Genomic DNA, 22,019 nt, shown 5'->3' with positions numbered 1-22,019 from the left:
CGCCCGTTCTGCCTCCGACTCTCCATCGACTCGTCCCTCCACAAATTAAGAAGCTGCTGCCTCGCTGCTGGGAGTATACAGACACTAATTGAAACTAGACCCATTTTTAGGCACTTGGTGCGTGCTAGCGAGTTAGCTCGCTGTCACCGACGCTGCTCCATCCCTGTCTTGTTTATCTCAGCCGTGTTCCTGAAGGAGTGTCGTAGGTAATGTTACTGTTGCCGTGAGGTGTTGTTGTCGCTGCCGAGCTGTGGTGTCCAGCTGTCACCATGGTGATGGACATGCGTCTGTCCCTATCTCAGTGCAAGACTGTGAGTGCAGTACTTTCCAGGGTCGGAGTGGAAGAGTGTGTGTACAGACACAGTAGTTTGACCTCCTGACACTGGACTTTAAAGCTGCCCCCCCCTGCCCCATGACTTCTCACGTTAATGCAAACAGCTCACACAGGCCCACGCTGACACGTATGATGGACAGCGTCACCACGGCGATAAGTAAACTGGCGGGGATTCCTTGTTGCCCCGGGCTACAAAGATCCCAAGTATAGTGCTTACTGTGGGAAAGACCATAGAGCCTCTCTGCCAAATATAACAAGGTCAGGACATCTATGTACAACTGGTGGATGTACAAAATATACTTGACCTGCATGTTTTAGTTACAAACTAAATATAAATGTACTATAAATACATAAAATATATCTATTTATAGAAGTTAAACTCTATTTATAAAATAAAGAGTTTAACTTCTAGATGACATGGAATTTTTTTAAACCAATCCTAAGTGAGAATACAAGTGTATTTCACTATTTGAAGACATTACAAATGCAAACTCACAATTTATTTATTTTATACCACTCTCTTATTTGTCCACTTATATGGAGCTAAAGGAGATGATTAGTTTGGCTTAGCACAAAGGTTGGAAGCAGGGGGAAACAGCTAGCCCGGCTTTGTCCAATTATTATTGTATCTCAATTGTTTAATAAATACAAAAACAGATTTTTTTGTGAAACTGCTAAAGCTACTCAAAAAAAATAGTTTGGCATTTTGACAAGTATGCGTTCGCTTTCTTGCCTGAAGTCTTGTTTGCGTAACACGGTTGCCAGGCAACCAGCAGAGACTCCAGGAAATCACTGTTCCCGGCCAAAGTGTGCCACATGTAACTAAAATTACAAATTGTCATTTTTACACTTTGGTTTCTATTTCCCAAAGTGTTGATATATTGCTTTATTTTCTTTTATATTTCCTTTTCTTAAGCAGAGAGGTGAGGTATAACATATTATAATGTTTTAATTAGATTTTTAAACTAAGCTTCAAATTAGCCTACATTCCATTATCTGTCAGGCTCTCTTTAAAAGTTATTTTCACCTATTTTAATAAAGTGAGGACACATGATTTTAATTAAGATCTTAGCAAATGAAAGTCAGAATTCATCTAGAATGATTTATTGGTGAATTTCCATTTTTATTTGAATCACTAACCATTATTTCTTACATTAGAAGTGCCAATAAAATACCTGGAACAACAATCAAAAGTGGAATCTGCCAAATATAGAAAGAGCCATCATGTTTACTTCCCCAAGATAAACTGGGAGAAAGAAAGAGGTAGCCAATGGCCAAATATAAACCGAAACACCCCTTACCTAACCTACAATCAACATTATGTCCCTCCCTCGAGGGATGAAGGCTATATTTGGCTGTGATAAACACACAACACGCAGACACGGAGACACTGAGGGTGACAATTCAGAATGAGTGAGACAATCATATGAACGAATGTCCATATGGGAGATCCACAAAAGCAGTGCTGTGGCTTTAATCTCTGAGCGTGGGATGAGAAACGGCGCCCTTGTCACTGTCAACCATCGAGCTGTCGAGGACGGTGACCGCGCTGACACATGTGGAGCGACAGGGTGAGAGCGGAGGAATAAAAGAGGGACAGCGAGGGAGTAGAGCAGGACCAGCGGCAGATCAGGTGAAAGTAAAACTAAAGAGAAATGGCGGGAGGAGGAGGAGGAGGAAGAAGTGAAGGTGTGTGGGGGCTGATCATCCAATGAAAGCTTCATGGAGCTTGTCACGGGACATCAGTCCCAAGCAACGACCCCACCACCTACACATGGACCTCCCCCCCCTCCTCCTCTGCAAAATCTCAGTCCCATTCTAAATAATTCACTCCACAGCCATTCCCTTCCACCTGAGGGGCTTGTCTCCTGGCGTCACCAGCGGGACGATTTAACAGCTCCCGAAAGGTCAGGGTTTTTTATCCCCCAGCCGCCCTCCACACATTCACCCATCCACCCATCCATCCACACACACACACACACACACACAAAGTAATCCCTGTCAACAGTTTGATCTGTGCGTTGTGCTCGGGAGGTGCCCCCTCTGGGCTAATGTACTCCTGTGTTTACCTCTAAATACACCATTTTCTTGATCTGACAAGTTAGGCCGGCTCACCTTCCACAAGGGCATCCATTCACACTTACAGGTGCACACCCATACACACACACACATACACACACACACAAACACACATCAATAAACAGGGCACAAACAAACACAAACAGGCACAAACACACAGAGACGTAGTGGCACACACAAATACACACTCCCCACTTACACTAAGTGCATTCCCAGGTTCAGTCTGTGGCCTTTTTTTTTTTTTTAAAACCGCAAACAGCAAACTGATTGATTTTTATTCAGGGATTAATGGAGTGTTCATCATAGCAAGGTTGGGCTTTGAATTGATCAAATATCTCCCTCACAGGCTGCAGTCCTCTGTGCCCCACTCACTCACATCATCTCATTAGGAAACTCAAATCAGCAGCCTCACAAGCATCCCGACAAGCTACAGCACTTGTGTCGAGATTGTCTTTGTTTTGATTGAGTTAATTATTTTAGAACTGAGGTGTTTGGTTTTTTTTTTGTCTTTCCTCTTTTTGCGTTCCCTCACTGTCCCTGCTGTGATTTATTTGATTTTGTTTTCTCTAAACTTTACTAGTATCAAAACATTTATTCAGTTTTTTTGATCACAAGTACATTAAATGCTGCTCCTGTAAATTAGCCTGAATAGATCACCTGGAAAAATCAGTTCATGCAGCATCTGAGAGGATGAAGGAATTTCCAAAGACTGAATGATTCATTAAATCAGCACTTGTTTTGACAGGTACTGACATATTTAACAGTGTTTTATGATCAAAACCCCTTAAAGGCTGGAATCACATCAGGGAAAAAAAAAACAAAAAAACATCTGTTTTTCCAACAATCATGTTTTCACCATTGAAGTCTCATAAGGGATCATTGGCGCCCATGTCTGGAGAGCCTCACTGACTCGCCATGTTTCAAGCTTGACAACGATTGTAACATCCACTTCATCCCCAAGTACAAACACATCATCACACCAGGAAACCTAAAAACATACTGTGTATCACCTGAACAGGCAACTGAATGCCCATTCACATGCCCCACCGGATTTTTTATATCTGGATTATTTATATTTTTATTTTATTTTATTAAACTATTTTTTTTTAATAATATGTAGTTATGATCATTTTATAGTATGAGTCAAACATATTCTTCTAATTATGTCATAAATCATACCTCAAAGTCACACCCCCTCTTTCCCTATAGTATTGGTTTCTTCCAAAAGATGCAGGATGAAAGCGGTTCACAACAGCAGCAAGCTGATTTTTTTTGCTCCACTACTGCAGGTTATAGTGAGCAAAACACTGAGTTCCATTTGATTAAATCTCGCCATTCTTTAAAAAAAACAACAACAGAAAGCCCCAGCCCTGTCCTCAGTCAGGAGGTTAATAGTGCAACAGGTAGGTCATCTTAGGTGAGATTTATAGTGATACGCTATTTTTCCTTCATGGAGAAGTACGTTGATTTAATTGAAAGATTTGTTCCCTATTTCATACGACCATTTCAGACCAATCAAGGGATGATGATGATGATGCTGATCTGTCTGAAGCGGGTAAAGATAAGTGAATGGCCTAATAATGATTCTCACAACATGATGATGATAATAATAATAACAATAACAACAACAACAATAGCAATAACAGCAACAACAACAACAATAATAATAATAATGTTGTCAAAGTATTGTATAAGAGGCAGTCAATTAGCCTATTTGGTGGTAAGAGAACAAAATGAAATGGTCTGATGAAAAGAAAACCACAAAAACAAATTTTAGCAATTAGCATTATGTAAGGATTCTAATTTTCAGAGGAAGATGCTGATTTTATTATTATTATTATTATAAATGAGCATCTAGCAAGGGACAGTTACATCAGGGGAAGGCCCATTCAAAGAGAAGAAGAAAGCTAAAACATAGGAGCTTCAACAAAACCTGGTTACAAAAGTACCAATGGTTGGAGTACAAGAAAACAACAGATGCAGCTTTTTGTTTTCCCTGTAGAGTGTTTAGATGCACTGCAAACCATGACAGGAAGTTTTCTGTTGAGGGATTTAGGGATTGGAAGTCAGCTTTGGAAACAGGGAAAGTTTTGACAATCACAATGCAAGCCAACAGCATATGGAAAACTGTCATAAGTGGCAGATGCATTTGTTGACTACTCCAACTGATGAGCAACTGTCAGTTCAGAAAGGCAATCAGATAAAGCTGAAGACAAAAGAAAGGGACAGCAGATACAGAGCTGTCTTCAGGCTAGCACACATAACTTCCACAGTAGTCCTGCTTGAGATTACCCTTTTAAGGCCATGATGAACCAGAGACTTCAAAAAACAAAGATGTTTTCAGGGAAATCACTGATTTGGTTGGAAGATATGATGAAGTTCTTCGTACACACCTTGAATCTGCCAAGATAAACCCTAAAAGTGTCCCCAGTTATCTATCTGCATAGAGTCAGAATGAGATGATTGCATGTATTGGAAATTAAGTCAGAGGTAAAATCATAAATTAAGTAAAAGTGGCAAAATTCTTCTCTACGTGCCTTGATACAACTCCAGACTCCAGAGTCAAGATACTGGAGTGCCTAATCAATTTAGTGCATGTGAAAGATACAACTGGTGCTGGTCTTGTCAAGAAGCTCATGGAGACAATGGAGAAATATGGCCTTGATGTCAGCAACATCAGGGGGCAAGGATACTGTATGATGGCTGTGCTGTCTGGAATATATAGGGATGTGCATGCTATCATAAAACAGAGCATGTGCTATGAACTTCGATTGAACCTAGTGGTGATTCATATGTGTTGTAAGAACATAACCTCAGGCAACTTCTGTGGCGTCACTGAGCAACTCTACTCCTTCATGGAAGCGTCCACCAAAAGACATGGCTTGTTCATTGATGTGCAAAAGGAGCTGGTGGAAAATGACCCCAAGAGACCTGAGACACTGAAGGCTTTGAGTGTTGTAAGATGGGCATCACGAATTGACAACTGCAGAGGTCTTCTCATTACCATGGATCAGTGATGCATTTGACGGGACACATCAGGAACTTCAATGGCACTGGGGAAAGCCATTGATTTTGAGTTGTGTCTCCATCTGGTGGCCTTGAGTAGAATTCTCACAATAGCTACGTTGACATGGACTCTAATATTTTACTAATAATCAAAATAATAGCCTAGAATAGAAAAATGCCTCATGTTACCACCTCAATCGGAAGAAACTGGCCCGATCCGGCCCGATCGGAAGGAATTTTCAATCGGGTGGAGAGGGGTGGTGTAAACCTTTGATAATCCGTTCACTAGGAAAATATTAGTGCTGGATAACCATGTAAACACTTAATCCAATCATTTCTCTCTGGTTGGAATAAATATATTCTTTCTGTGCATGTGTACCCCACATGGAGGTAACATTAGGTGATGTGATGGTGGAGAGAGCGAGAGAGAGAGAGAGAGAGAGAGAGTGTGCGTGTCTGTGACAGAAAGTATGAAATTAGTAGCTGTGTAGGAGTGCAGTATGTGTACAGTTTAGGCTATTTGTCAGTAAATAAATGCTACACCTCCTCAAGACCCAAGCCAAGTTCCTGTGTCCTGCTTGACACCTGATGATTAAAGTGAAGGGGGTTAGCCCCAGAGTTAGCGACAATGGGTTAGCCTAACCTGACCAGTTCACTTCTCATTGTAGTTACAATCTCAACTGCTCCTAAACAGAGAGTGGAGAAATGTATGGCTGCTGAGTCCAGTTTTGCTCAGCGCGCCCCACTAACCACCCCTGGTTGTTGGGCTGACAGTGGCCGGTAGGAACATTTTGACATATCACCCTGATGTAGTCATCAGTGGCCGGTAGGAACGTTTTGACATATCGCCCTGATGTAGTCATCACTTTTGCACATGACACACAGCTGTTCCGATTAAATGCGTTGGCGCATGTAAACACCAGAATGTATTAGATCACATCCCGTGTAAACAGTTGACCCGAAATTTTCAGTCGGAATGATTTCAGTCAGCATGAAAAAAATTGTGCATGTAACCACAGCTAGTGACTGGTATTCTCATCAAAATACCTCCAGGGTGAAGACATAGACATCAGCACAGCTGCACAGCTTGTGGATGACTGTAAAACAGTGCCGTCTGTTCTGAGGACAGATGAAGTTTTTGTGGAGATGTGGGGTGAAGCAGAGATGGAAAGAAGGAGCAAAAAGGTTTCAAAGAGACTGGAGGACAAATGGCGAAATTATACACAGATGAGTCCAAAAGAAGAAATGAAGGTTTATTTTTACTTTGCAAACCTTGACCTCTGCATTCAGAGCATCACAGACAGATTCAGCAATGAGACCCTACCTCTTCTCAAACACTCAAGCAGCCTCATAAAGCCATCAACAGAGAAGATCCCACACCTTCAACAGTTGTGTACATACTACAGTGGGGATGTAAATTCAGAACAAGCTCAAATAGAGTACAAACTCTTGATACAACTCTTCTATTTGAAGAGTTCTCTAAAGAGAAGAAACACAAAGATGATGGCTATTTACCATTTCATGGTTGAGAATAATCTTGAAGTATATCCTGAGATCAGCAAGCTCTACCAGCTTATCTTCATACTCCCAGTCACATCATGCATGCAATGAAAGATGCTTCTCTTCATTTAAATTCATCAAGAACAGACTGCTGACCACCATGTTGGAAGAAAGTATGTCTTATCTGATGGTCAATGCAGTTGAGGCAGACTGAACCCAGGAAGTGAACTTGGAGAGAGTCAGGGATTCCTTTTGGAGTCTTTGACACAGACAATAAGGTAGGCATCCTACACTTTGCTATTGTTGCCCCCCCCCCCCCCCCCCCCCCCCCCCCCCCCCTTCTAGTTATATCAGTGTGTGTAGGTGTGGTTACAGGTTATAATGTACTTAGGCTAGTGGTGATGATGGATCTTTCAAGGAGGCCGAGCAGTTTCGTTACTACTGCTCAGTATGAACTTTTATTGGCAATGGAGCAAACACTGCTATGTGATGTCAGTACAGTCTCATCTGTACTGATCCTGCTTCTTCTGCATTGCGTTTGAAAATATAGTTGTTACCATGTTGGCAGTTTCTTTTCATCTGTGGCTTTGTTATCTATGTTCTCTAAATTAATTGGCATTTATGTGAATTTATGCCTCTTAAATTTTTTGGGTGAAGCGGACAAGATTTAGCTCTTTTTCAAGAAAAGTGACAGCAGTGTAGAAGCTAGTGTAGAAGTCATTTTCAATAACTACAACAGCACAAATAATTGACATGAAAATCTACAAATAAATATACAGTATTTACTCTAATATAAAGTGGTAAATTACTCAGTTACAAAAACTGATTTAGTGAAGTTTTGAAAAAATCCTCCCAAAGTCTTTGGATAGCAGTAAGCTTCATCTTCTGGGGACCATGAATGTCTGTACACAATTTCATGGCAGTCCATCAGAACATGAGTAAAAAAAAACATGAGAACATTATCCTGATCTGAAAGGATTAAAATCCAGCAGCAGCAAAACAATCCTCTACTCCCTTTCACTGTAATTATGATGACTTTGAATACTTGAATGTCTTCTTTTTCAAATTCTGAATGCATGACCTTTACCTGCAATCAAAAATTATTCTATTGAGGTATTCAGACCCTAACTTCAGTAAAAGATGGAAGGAATTCTTCTTCTACCATCGCTTTCAGGATATGTTTTATTTTTTTGTAAGTCCTTGAGGGGGCTTGCGCCATTTACCAGCTGTTACCAGCTGACTCATTCTGCTTCGTTCATTCATATATTCCCATTGACGGGTTTCCTTTTGACGTAAATGGATTCAGGGGTATGCCCAACACCCCCCTCAGTCTGCTCCTATTAACTGAGCCTGTCCACTGGCGCCTACAGAGACCATTAATACACAAGTGACAGTTCCAAACAGTGACATGATTGTACCTTTTCTTAGCAAACACAATCAGCTAGCTGTGATTCACCTTGTCATCTGTGAAATATTCATGCACTCAGGGAAAGTTTGGTCAAAAGTTTAGTCTTTGATCTATCTGATAGGAGAAAGGACACAGACTATCGGTTGTTTGTATCTATGTGTGCTTCAGGGAAAACAGCCTCCTACACTGTAAAACCTATTTCACTTCAAGTATTGTTGACTGACCACAATCTTCAGCATATGCAAGGCTTTGAAAGTACTGTTGGCTACTCACCAATTGCCTCACAATGTGTTGAATTTTCAGACTTTTCAAAAACATATTTTTTAAAGGAGCGTGTGTTTAAAAGACTTTAGTCTACAGCCATGCTAGCAGCTTTGCAAGGCTGTACATAGTCACTTTGCTTTGAACCAAATGCTAACATCAGCATGGTAATGCCACAGTAACAGTGTTAACTTAGTGATGTTTATCAGGTAATGTTTAAGATGTTTACCCTCTGAGTTTAGTGTGCTATTGTAACAGTAATGAAAGACCAAAGGATTGACTTATCATTTCAATGTGCAGAGATGTGCAAGGATGATCATTACTTCTCTCCTTTGTTAATATGTGCAGGAATTTGACTTAGGAGGCCCACTCCTCTCTTTCCATCCTGGCTTAGGCCCAAATAAGGTACCATTCTGGGTCTTAGTATAAGCAAGACATGTTAAGTGGTCAAAGGCCATACATGGATTGGGCCGCTTCCCTGATTTGTGTCTTTGGGAGATGTGGCTCTTATATAACATACATGTGCATGTAAATGTATATCTCGTGGTTGTTTGCTATTGGCTGTAATCCATAAGTTTGTATGATTTGACCAAGCGATGATCATTTCTTTGTCTCTGAAGAAGGTCAGTTTGGCTTTGTATAGCGAGACAGAGGAATGATTCGCTTTGTGTGAGTTCTGTCTCCTTATAGTGCAATAACAATTTTTAATCTCTTGTGTTTTGTGTATTATTTCATATGTGTGTTTAGTGTTTTCAGACAATTTCCACGACACTATCCAGCTAGCATCTGTTTATTAGCAGTAAAGACAAAGTACAGATGAGGCTGATGGGAATGTAATTCGTTTCCCAGGTATTAGGTTGTAAACCAAAGAATTGGACAGTTAAGAGATAGCCAAATGGATTACAATTCATCCTGAGGGGAACACGAAAGTCCAAACCAAATTTCAAGGCAATACATTCAATAGTTGACATTTCACTCAAAACCACAAATGTCAATGTTATGGTGGCACTTGAGGAAAAGTCCAGGGATTACCAAGGTCGTTAGGGTTCATGATCTGGGAACCATGCATGTCTGCACCAGTTTCATGGCAATCCATCCAATAGTTGTTCGAATATTTCAGTATGGACCAAAGTGGTGGATTGGCCAACCGACTGACATTGCCATCCCTAGAGCCATGCTACTCTCTCAACAGTTTATTCTATATTATCTATATATGTCTTATACAGTTTCCAGTTTGGATTTGTACTCTAATGGGCAAGTTCACAATCCAGTAGTGAAATTGCAACAGCAGGACTACGCCAACTACAGACAGTCATAAAATGGTTAAACATGTGTTAATTCTAATGGTGTCAAAACTACCTTGAACTGCAAACATGAGCTCTTTGGGGTCGATCACTGGTGTCCTCTTGTCTTGTCCCTTTTTTCCCCCCTTCCGGTGACCCCTCCTCTTCTTGCTCTCGCCCCAAAGGTTGGACCCCCCATGCATGCTGGGAATGTTGAGAATGGCGATGCCTTCTAGGGAGATGCTGCTGAGGTCCAGAGTAACACCATCACACTTTTAGGAAAGAGAAAGAAATAGAGGGCAAAGCAAATAAATCGGCTAAGCACACATCTGTCATGATAGGATTGATATGAATTGGCAAGCTGCATTTTCCTGTAGTTTGAACAATGACAGGCTACAAATACCTAGAAAGTTTTAAGGTGTTATCTACTGAAAACACTGACTTACTGGCAGTCTAAAGAATCGTCTTGTTTTTCCTCCCTAATAAATTGACAACTTATTACGCACAAAGGTTGAAAGTTGATATTCTTATATATTTGGTGAAACGTCCATGAGCAGAGAAAGCGCAGTGTGTTTATTTAAAATTTGCTAAGTAAAATATCTGAGAAGAAGTTCTGGTCCAAATATAAAATCTATGCACTTGACCTTTGAGAACTGGGCACCCACAGTTCTCCTGATATACAGTATATGCATACACGTATGTTTGATGTAAATATGGATATCCACCATTTGGACAAACTAGTGGATGTAATTCCAAAATAGTTTTGCTGCTTACCAGATTATCTGGTAAGCAGCAATAATTCAAAAACTACATTGTCTTAAAGTAGGAAGCTAAGTAATTAACCTAAGATTTAAGTTTGTAAAATGTTTTGAAATCACCCTAAAAACAAGTGGCACAGGTGAGCTACAATGATGGTGACTGAATGACTTTCCATTTAACCTCTTATGAAAACTGTCTCTCTCAAACAAAGAGGCAGAGCCTGACCATGTGTGCATCTTTTTTCTGTCTGAACCTGAATCTGTCTCTTTCTGATCCTGAACCTGTATCAATCTTTCTGTCTGAACACAGATCTGTTTCCATGTCTGAGCCTGACTCTGAATCTGTCTCTGTCTGAAACTGAGCCTGAGCCTGTCACTCTGTCTGAGCCTGAGCCTGTTTTAAGTCTGAACCTAAACCTGAATGGGTCTTTCTGTCAGAATGTAAACCTGTCTCTACATCTGAGACTTAGCCTGAACCTGTCTCCCTGTCTGAGTCTTAGCTTGAACCAATCTCTTTGTCTGAGCCTGAGTCTGCAGTAGTCTTCCTGTTGAATCAGTCTTACTGTTTGAGCCTGAGCCTAAACCTGGTGTCCCAGCCTGTCCTTCTCAGCCTGAACTTGAACCTGTTTCTTCACCTGAACCTGAACATTTCTCTGCATCTTAGCCTGAGCTTTAATCTCTCTCTATCTTAAATTGAACATCTATCTGAGCCTTAATCTGTCTCTCCCTGAGCCTGAGCAAGAACTTGTTTTTCTGTATTATACACCCTTCTCCCTATCTGAGCCTGACCCTAAACATGTCTGTCTGAGCCTGAACCTTTGTCCTAGTCTAAGCCTAAAACTCAATCTGTCTCTCTGTCGGAGCCTGAAGCTTTCTTTTTGTCACAGCTTTAATATTAATCAGTTCTCTATCTAAGCCTAAGTCTGAACCTTTCTTTTCAGTCTGAGCCTGAGCCTGTTTTTAGATAATTCTCTCCATAGGAAGCACCAATCCTGTCAATTAGATTAACCTTAAAGAGTAAACCAGAATCGGGGCTTACCATCAGCTCTTTAGAATAATCTTCTGTCAGTTCTAAAATCGTAATGCTCTAGATAGTGGATCCTATACCAGTCTAGATCTGTCTCTAATTTCCAGACAAGCTCTCTTCCAGTAGGTACTTAACCAACACTAATTAATAAAGACCTCTGCACTGTGTGGATAGCTCTGAGAAGGGGGAAGATGAATCGTATAGACACCATCTTCATTATCACTCAATATCACACACAGCAGGGTCGTGTAGGGCTAATTACCTGTGGTTGAACTGAGGTTCAGTGAGAAGTGGGTGGGGAGTTGCACAGATAGCCTTCACACATTAACACTTTGTCTGGGTGGATCTGAAACTAGTACAAATTTTGGCTATTTATGGAACAAGCGTTGACCAGAATATTTTTAACAGGCACTAATATTCTTACCTGAGTACTTAATATTCTTAATATCATTAAATTAAGGATGTATGATTGCTTGGGATTCAAACTGGATGTTTTTGCTGCTCACTCATCCATTCACATGCACTCACAAACCAATGGTGGCAAGCTACGATGCAGGGTGATGGCGCAAACCACCAGGAGCAATTTGGGGTTCAGTGTCTTTCCCAAGAACACTTCAACACGCAGGCAGGAAGAGTTAGGGATCGAACCAGCAACCCTCTGAGTAGTGGACGACTCACTCTACCTCCTCAGCCCTAGCCACCCCATTACATAATTTACAAAAGCAGTGACTTTCAAAAAACCTTTCTTTGCTTTTGTTTCTTTTCTGTTTTTTTCTTCTCTTCCATAGCTCTCTATAAATAGAAAATATGTGGTTCGGTTTACCTCAACCTCCAGAAAGTCGTGGAGCTTCTTACATGTGGCCGAAAAGGTCTCCGAAGTGCCAAACTCAAAGTACCACAGCTTATTCTTTGTTCTGAAAAAAAAACAAGACAACAGAAATTGCAAAGGGACTGAGAAAAGAGGAAACATAGGAGTGTTTTCCCCACATCAAAATATGGAGCTTGTACAGTCATAACATCTCTTTTGCTCTCTGTCTCTAGTCCCCTATATTCTGAGCTTATGAAAAACAAAAAGAAACAGACAACCATTCTGCAAAAGTGCATCTGTGTTTGATTCAAGCTTGAAAAAGGGATTTTCTAAACTACACAGGAAATACAGCTCTAATGTTTACCGCTGAACAAAATCACACAGTCATTAATCTCTACAGAATGCATAATGTGGCCCATTAATCACATATTGAAGCATAATGATGGATATACAGCCAGTTAAGGAGGCATCTGAGGGAGCACATGGGGTGGCCAGTGGGTACCTATGCCCAACATTAAGGCCCAGTGTGGGGTGTAGGAGGGTAATCTACCTGCCCCTGCAATTAACAGAGGACTGGGGTGCTGCTCCCCTGGCTTCCTACAGCACACACTCCCATTGCTAAGGCTGATGATCAATGACCTCTCCGGGGTGAGTCACCATCTGTCCGTATACTGCCATGGTTATATTCTCTCATGGCTACAATAATAAAATGCCATTGTTTTTTTCATATTAGAGTAGTGATTAGGTATTGTATCACTTTTATTATATGGTTTTATTTCATAGCAGTTCGTGTATTCATGCTAATCATGTAAACAGAGGTCTGACAGTGCAACCCATACCTTCGTCATGATGAAGATGAAGTCACATGGATGTATTTCAACAAATTTATATATATGAAGGTAGCTGATTGAACATTTTTTTTCCAGCATGGGGTTGGAATTTTAATTATTCTCTTTAACATGAGTGAGCATAGTGCATCAATTTAGATTTGAGCATGAAAGGGAACAACAAAAAGATTTATAATTGATCACTGTAGAGCTGAAATTAACGATTATTTTTCAATTAATCATTTTGTCAGAAAATAGTGATGTCCCAATCTGATCTCAAAGATCGATATCAGGGCTGATCAAGCCATTTGACTGGTATCAGCTATATTCAGCAAGAATCTAAGCCCGATCCTTTATTTTACGTCAGCTGTCACACAGGTGTCATAAATGGAGAGCACAGTATTTGGCAGGTCGCCGAAGCGTACTCTAAAATGTAAAATGAAAGCAGTCCAACATCCACTTGTAATGTCTGCAATGCAAGCATTTTGCAAGGTGGTACTAAAAGAGCTGCGTTCAATACTACCAATTTTATATGGCACCTAAAAAAATAAAAACTCAACGGAATACAGAGAGTTCACTCAGGTAACTCAAAGGCTGCACCAAAGCAACAAACACTGGAGGACATTTCAGGCAATTCTTTTCTTAATGCATTGCAGAGCTATTCAACTGTCAAGCATATACATTTGATTGATTCTAATACCTTTAATGTACTTGAAGTGTGCACTGTGCAGCTGTATTATCTAGGAAAATACACGTATCAGCAGATACTTAATATGAAATGACCCTAATTACAATGTCCCACAGTCCAATGTCTTCTTTTTGTTCAACCAACAGTCCAAAACCAAAAAATATTCAGTTTACTATAATGTATGACAGAAAAGCATAAAATCCTCACATCTGACTTGCATTTTTTACTTTAAAAAATGACTAAAATGATTATTCTATTATTAAAATAGTTCATGGTTAATTTTCTGTTGATCTGCTAATCAGTTAATCAACTAATTGTTGCAGCTCTGAATCACTGGCAGAAGGTCAGACCATTAGGTAGAGGAAGGGATTGGATCATTGAACTGTGCTTTAGTTTTGTTTAGTTGGCCAAGTCAAAGCATTGCCATTTAAACTTTGGTGGCAGCAAACATCTGCACAGAGATGCAGGTCTAAGAGAACTACGGTTCAACTAACAGGCTCATGGTAGCAAAAGCACAGGTGTAACTAATAATGTTAATTTTATTCAAGTGTTGCAGTCAACCATGACAGCATGGCCTGAGCCAACTAGGATCCTGAAACTGAAACAGCTAATTGGAAATCAGCCATCATTAATTTGATTACTTACACCTGTGTTCCTGCTGTGGCATGTCAAACTTTTGTGAAAGAGGCAATAACGGGTGGCCAAAACTGCCCAATTATCATCAGTCCACAGCTGTGTGGCTGGTGTGAAGCTGTGAGGATTTGTGGTTTTTGTTTTGTTTATATCAGTTTTAACTTAAATATCTTTTGGTTCTGGACTGTTGGTCAGACTAAACAAGTAACCTGAAGATGTCACTTTGGGCTAAAATTCAATTTTCTGACATTTGGACTAAAAGACTAATTGATAAAGCAATTGGTATATGAATTGATTATGAATATAAAATAATACTTAGTTTTAGTCCTACATGAGTCTGCTCTGTACATTTCATCCACTGTACACAAAGGTGTCACTACAGAAAATGTCAGAGGGTCATTATTATCATGGCAAATCATCTTCTGAGCATCATTAATTTCTGATCAAATGTAATGGCAATCTGATAAATTGCTGAGGATCAAAGTGTTGGATCAACAAACTGACCAAAATCACAAAATGAAGAATTGTTAGATGTTATGTCAAATCGGTGTTATGCAGGAAAAGGACAATGGCTACAGATACAATAAAGGAAGATGTGTCGGTTCAAAGGTGCTGAAAATAACTGTTAAACCTTTCAGAGATATTATGACTTAAACATATATGATAGGAGACGCTCTCACAGTATTGATTCATCTTCAACATCCCAGCTGATTTTCAAACTGCTTACTAGATCCTGTGTTTTGGCATTTTATTTACATTTCTAGAAGACTCTTCAGTGCACATACAGTACAGTAACGCTGCAGATGAGCTTTGAAATGAGTCAACATTAACTTTTCCCACTCACCCCTGGTCTGAGGTGAATCACTCAATGGAACGTGTTTCCTCAAACTTTTCGTGGCAGATATCCAAACCTCTTCTAAGTGCCTTGAGTGAAAACAGTCTACACCAAGCTTCACTGAGGGTGGGATTGCAACAAGTTCATTAACTGGAATCTATTTAAAATCACTGAACATCAATACTTACTTTTATTGAAAATGTTATTATATTTTATCTCTAAGGCTTTCGTTTATCCTTTATCCTTTAATGTAACTGAAATAATCTGCAAAGTCTCTTAGAGTTTCTCAACAAAAAAAGATTCCAGGTTAATTTTATACTGAAGCACAAATAACTGAAGGCTTTTGATCTTTCCAAGAAACAACAGACAACAGCACACAATTCATCCAAAAGCTTCAAGGACAGAAAAAAAAACACCCTACAACAGTGCTGACACGCAGAACTGAATAAGGTAAAAAATGGCCTTCTCTTAGCCGAATCAAAGCACTACAAGAGGGACGTATTAGTATAAGCAGAGTAACAATCACTGAATTATTGATTTCCTCATTAGGACTTTTGTCAGGACCATTTAGCCACTTTATAAATGAGCTTTCATTAGGGTACTTGCAAGGTAGCCCAACTCGCAGTTGATTTATAATGTGCAACATGGTCAATAGCAGAGGGATGAGAACAGAGGGAGGTGGGAAGAGGCAGGAGGGCGACAGGGCTATGCTGAGAGGCTTTACGCAACAACACATCCTTACATCTCCTCCAGCATCATCATTGCCACCACCATCATCATCATCATCATCTGTAAGCTCAGCAGTCAAGAGGGCAAACTGAGTGCACCTTTACAGTAGAGCATGAACACATCTCTGAGCGTGTTTGCAAACAAACAAATGAAGGTGGCTACTTCGAAAAACATATTCAAAACTGTTGGCTGGTGATTTATGGAGAAAATGAAGCCACATACAGGCAGTGTTTTGGATCCTTTGGCTCTGTTGCTTTCAAAAGCCAAAAGCCTTTGACATCAGATAGAATGTAAAGTGAGTTTTAGAAATGAAATCAAGACATAAAAAATCAATGGAAAGACATGAGTGGATGTGAAAAGATACGTCAGCTTGACCAAAAAATGTGCATTTATTCCAAGATCACATGACTTCATTTGAGGGACAGAAGAGGAAAAATGACAAAAACTGGAGGAAAGTAACATAAAGAGCTGGGATTTGTGGTACATTCTGCACTCAATCAGATTCTGAGCTTTCATATAAATACAGACATGGTCCACACAGATGTTGTAGCTACAGCTCATGTCTGTACAATAGCTAAATTGTTTTTGGAGAATAAACATAGATTGCACAGTCGCGTGATCAAACTGTGCAAATTAAGTGAGGCGAAAAGTTGCTTCAGATCAGTGAACTGAGGGGAAAAACTGTAGTTCACCTGTTGAGTTTAACTGAGAGAAAAAACAACTTATCATTCAAGAAATCTCTTGAACCCCACCGATACTCATCAAAGTTGGATCTCTGGGACTAAATGCAGGACACTAAAGCACAATGTTAGAACAGATACAGCAAGACAACATCTGACCGTCCTGTCGATTCCCACCACTTAAACTAACAAGCGCACCATGGCAACAAATCACCTTATGTCCTTGTTCATTAGGTAATTAGGAGCATCTCATTGGCCGGATCGGATTGTCATTTATCTGCTGACAAACACTGGATTCATCTGACAGACTGACTGTGAGGAGCATCTTCAACAGTGGCCAGATTATCCTAGGATTAATAGGGAGTCCATTTGAGTAAGATGATACTTTTAAGGTAGATAAGAAGATCTGACTTTATAGTAAGTGCAGTAAAAGTGAACATAAAACTCATTTCCTTAAACTGTTTGCTGATTTTAAACCCCTGTATCCCTCCAGGACATCTTAGAAGTTCATCAATTATACTATCTGTGGGAGCGATTTGTGTTGTTGTTTTTTTTTTTTTCAGGAAAAAGTGCTGTCACTGAAAACCAGCAGCATACTGTATGAAGCAGGTTTTCAATTCTCAGAGTAGCAACAGTGCAAAGCCTCTTTGTGATTTTTTACCTGCAGTGTATCAATGCAAAGTGTACTGCAATAATAACTTTAGCGGTGTGCATATGAGATCAGCTGTTGTAGTCACAGCTGGTGCGCCAAATGAAAACAGTGGCTCAGGTTTCCAGAGCCACTGAGGTGTCTTTGATTTGCACAAACAAATCATAAAACAAAACTGGAAAATAAGACAAATACAAACTGCGGCTGAGAGAAAAACCACAAAGAGCTTTAGGAAAACATCTCATACCAAAAAAATACAGGAACAGGAAGACAAGTGCAGCTCAAACAGCCTGAATCTAAACAATACACCCATGTTCATAAAGCCACCGCTGCTTGGTCACCATATTAAAGGATGTCACAGGTGATAAGCTTCAGTGTAGCATCGCTGTCCTGAGGCCACAGCACCTTTACACTGTAGATGCACTTTCCACCGGCCACACTGAACAGCGTCATTGATTTTCTTCCCCTCTGACACTTAATCTAACCCACAATGATCTACGACCTTATTTTCACACTAATTTCTTCTTGATCAGAGGTGATAAATATCGCATTGACATAACCAACTCTTTGTGCATTGCATCAATGCACTGTTTTGTTTAACATGACACCGCCTAGAGCGCTTCGACTTCGCCTGGCAGTTTGAGAAATGATCTGAGTTGCATCGTCTTGCCTACAGAGATGCGGCAAGCAGTTTGAAAAATGTATTTCTTTCAGTTGCTCTGCAAGGATTCCTGGCTGTTCTTTTTTTTTTTTAACCAAAAATACTGATACTGATATAAAATATCCAGCAATGTTAAGAGTAAATACAAAAACAGAACTGCCTAAATAACATAGAAGTGAAAGGGTAAGCATGACATCTGAAACCATATTCTTTTTCCTGTATTGTCGTTTTGCAAACCGAGCTGCTGCTGAGGCAGAAATAATGTCAGCAGCTGATTTAAGCCTCAACGGGCAGAGCCAAAGAACCACTTTTGTTTTATGTAAGTAATGTTGGACCACTGTTGCCAACGTGAATACACAGTCCCCAGATTTACAGGGTGATATTATAATTTTTACAAAGTGACTATAAACAAATGTATTGCATATTTCTACATCTCCCTGGTTTGCTGATATAGTATGACAGTCAAAAGACGTGCAGGCATCTGTTTTTTAGACAATTTAAATGACTATATTTCAATGTGAACCAGCTCTTAAATATAATAACTGAAATGCTCTTGAAACAATGGTTATATTTACCCAAGAAGTCTTCAAAACTTTCACACTTAAACCTAATTTAAATTACTGTAACCAAGATGTCTTCTGATGCAAATCTCTTGCTTACCACTCAGGAGTGGGTAACTGTGGCAAACATATGAATTTTGTAATAAAAATCTGACATCATAATATTCATCACCTGCCAATTAACAGTTGGTGACACTGCATATGAAACTATATGAAAACAATTAAAAACAAGTATTACAATATTTTAAAAGTTGAAATGAGACCCAGAATCTCATTAGTGGTACCGTACCACCATGATATACTGGAATAAAACCATTAATTTTGGAAATCGTGAGAAACCTCACATGAAATTAACAAAGCAATGTTGTTAATTAATGATTTCATATTGTTTACAAGGCTCGGGGTGTTTTAGCAATCTGTTTATCTAAGGTCTGACACCTCCAACGACACATCAGCTGGGAAAAGTGAGTCTGTTGGTTTCTACAGTGAAAGTTCAACTGAGTCAGTGATCTTTCTCCATTAGCTTTTGAGAGTAGCCTCTTCAAAAAGCCCACTAACGGTCAGTTATGACTCACATCTTCATTCAAAAGCAACGTTCAACATGATGAGTGAGATTCCATCTTCCACCTGCTGGTTTTACTCCACCAGCGACTAGACTCAGTGGGATTCTTACTATCTTATCTTTCTTTCTATCTTTCTGCTATCTTTATGGGCCTGTGCTTAATGAAGATGCATCACGTTGATAAGGTCTAATCGTCCTCTCTGTTGTTAACCTCAACACCAACTGATGTCTCCTTATTGAACTGAGTGTCTGCAGACCTCAACTTCGGAAACTAAATATGCACTTGAAAGTCTTATATGAAATAATTTGACTGGCTAGGTGCAAACTATTTCTCTGATTACCTAAACAGAGGAGCAGACTGGTTAATGCACAGACAAAGGTTGCTGAAACAAACAAACAAACAAAAAAATCCTCCTTTTGGTTACTGACTCTTTTTTTTTTTACGAAGGAGAATACATGATTTATATTTGTTTTACACAGCAAATTTATTGCAGCATAAAATGCAATTTAAATTCAGTTGGACTGTTTCAACAAATCATACAGTGCAGAGTTGTAGCATCATGGAGCTATAAGACATTGTTTTTGAATCTTGAGATCTTCAGTTTATCTTTATCATTATCAAAGTATATTTTTCATGATATGAATTTTTACATATGTCTCAGCCCTACTACTTTAGGTGCAATGTCATATCTGTGTTAGTTCACTTGAGTTTGTGTATGTGTGTGTGTGTATGTGTGTGAGTGTGTGTGTGTATGTGTGTGAGTGTTCCCACTGAGCTGGGGGACAGGGCCACAGGTGAGATCCCTCTAAATTACATACAAGTGGTCATTAATTATAGATGACACTTTGGTCACATAAACGATTTCATCCTCAAATGAGGTCTGAGGGCGGCCGCTACTTAGGTCCACCATGCATGTGTGTGTGTGTGTGTAAATGAGTGTGTATGCATGTGTAATTTAGAGCAGCATCACCTGTGGCCCTGTTCCCAGCTCAGCGGGAAACACGCACACATGTACACGCGTACACACACATTAGCATTGGTGTGTTGATGGGTGCGTATGTTGGTGAATCCGGCGGCCCCATCCAGCACACCGCAGTGCTTTGATGAACATACTCATTATGCTAAAGAGTGCTCCATGCCTGGGCTTCCCTGTGCCTTCAGGAAAGGTTAACTCAGGATGGTTACACAGCACAGCGAGAGCCTGTGGGTGCACAGGGGCAGAGCGGCTCTGGAGGAGCGCGCTGACGGTGTTAGATGTCTCAGGACCAAAAATAGATCTGGGTATGCAGAGCAAATATCATGGGAGCATCAAGGTGCCATGATTGATGCCACAGAATAAACAAACATTGCAGGTGAAGCCACAGAAGCTTTCACGCTGCAGCTGAAAGGTCCCAAATCAGATGTTTTCCTTCACAGATCTGATGTTGTCTGATTAGTGTGGAAAGCAAAAAAACACACAAACACACAGAAAAGTGGTACAAAATTGGATCCTGAGGGATGTAACCTCGATGTGAGGTAAATTTGTCATATTTAAAAACTGGTCTCCAAAAAAAAATCTTATAAGTAAATTTTTCCATTAATCACTTGAGAAAGATTTATGTTATTTGTATTTTCCCAGTATCCATTGGACTTCTGTCCATATTATATTTCACCTCATGATTTATGTCAACATTCAGTATCAATGCTGAAAGTATTGTGTCCTATATGGAGTGAGGTGGAAAGTAAGGTTCCATTCAGGCCGAAAAAAGGCCTTAAAACAATGCAAGGGGCTGCGTTGGTGGGGGCGTGTTGTGTTGTATCAGTGAGATAATGAAAAACGATCCAGGAAGTCCACTGGAGCTACAGATTAATGCCTTTAAAGGTCTATCAGATGCCAAAACATTGTAACACTCATGAGGTAAACAATAGAAACACAGCATTAAAGTTACAGGTATGTGTCAACCTGCATATATGTGACGTTCAATGACCCTGCGTTATTTGCTGGCACTCTCTGTGTCGACACCCCCACTGCATTAAAGCACATCCCCCATGCAAATGAATGAGAGGGCTGTGTTTTTTCACACAGGGCTAATGTTGGCCTGTGTCTTTTTGTGCATAGTGCTCTGGTAAAAAGACACAAGGTCATCTGGCAAAAAAAGTTGAACTAGGCTCAACTTTTTGCAATTAAACGTGACGTCATCCAGCAAAGGTGCTACGTTAGCCAATCACATACATGCAAGCAAACATTCCAATTTGATTACTTTGTCATTTTCATGTTTCGCTGGTCCATGAGGAAATGCAGTCTCCTCCATTGTTTCAGCACAGGGCTGTTTTCCATCTGAGTCCCTGTACTAAGGGTATGGTGGCCGGGATGGTGAATGGGCGTGTTGCACATCTAACCTTTTTATTATCTGTAACTACAATCTTTCCTTAACCATGACCGAGTGTTTTAGTCGTCTAACTCTAACCAAAACTTAACCATAGTGTTTCTGATATAACCATGATCTTTCCCAGACTTTTGGGCATTTTTCTTTGGCTGACAGCAGAGAGGCAGACAGGAAATATGGTGAGAAATGTGTATCACATGCAATAAAGCGCCATATGCAGAAATTAACTGGGGGTGTTGTTGTTACATGGCATGTTCCTCAACAATTTAGCTACCGGGGCACCCATCTTTCCCCAATTTTTAATCATCTATTGGCTAAGCAAATTTTCCAAGATAAGCTGGCAGCAGAGAAGATGGAGGACATC

The 22,019-nt window shown here is 40.0% G+C and overlaps 1 protein-coding gene across 3 annotated transcripts in view; it reads right to left on the bottom strand.

Annotated features, from left to right (window-relative positions):
* Positions 1 to 22,019, bottom strand: part of dgkb (diacylglycerol kinase, beta) — a 79,747-nt gene that overhangs the window by 7,909 nt on the left and 49,819 nt on the right. For all 3 annotated transcript variants that reach the window (XM_042425249.1, XM_042425247.1, XM_042425248.1), the window contains 2 exons: positions 12,480 to 12,570; positions 9,948 to 10,143 (listed from right to left, as the gene is read on the bottom strand). In XM_042425249.1, coding sequence (XP_042281183.1) covers positions 9,948 to 10,143; positions 12,480 to 12,570 — 287 coding nt within the window. The remainder of the gene's footprint in view (positions 1 to 9,947; positions 10,144 to 12,479; positions 12,571 to 22,019) is intronic.

The sequence above is a fragment of the Thunnus maccoyii genome, chromosome 10 (assembly GCF_910596095.1).
Source record: "Thunnus maccoyii chromosome 10, fThuMac1.1, whole genome shotgun sequence".
NCBI classification, from domain to species: Eukaryota; Metazoa; Chordata; class Actinopteri; order Scombriformes; family Scombridae; genus Thunnus; species Thunnus maccoyii.
Note: the sequence above shows the minus strand (reverse complement) of the source record. Positions and strands in the feature narration are given on the sequence as shown.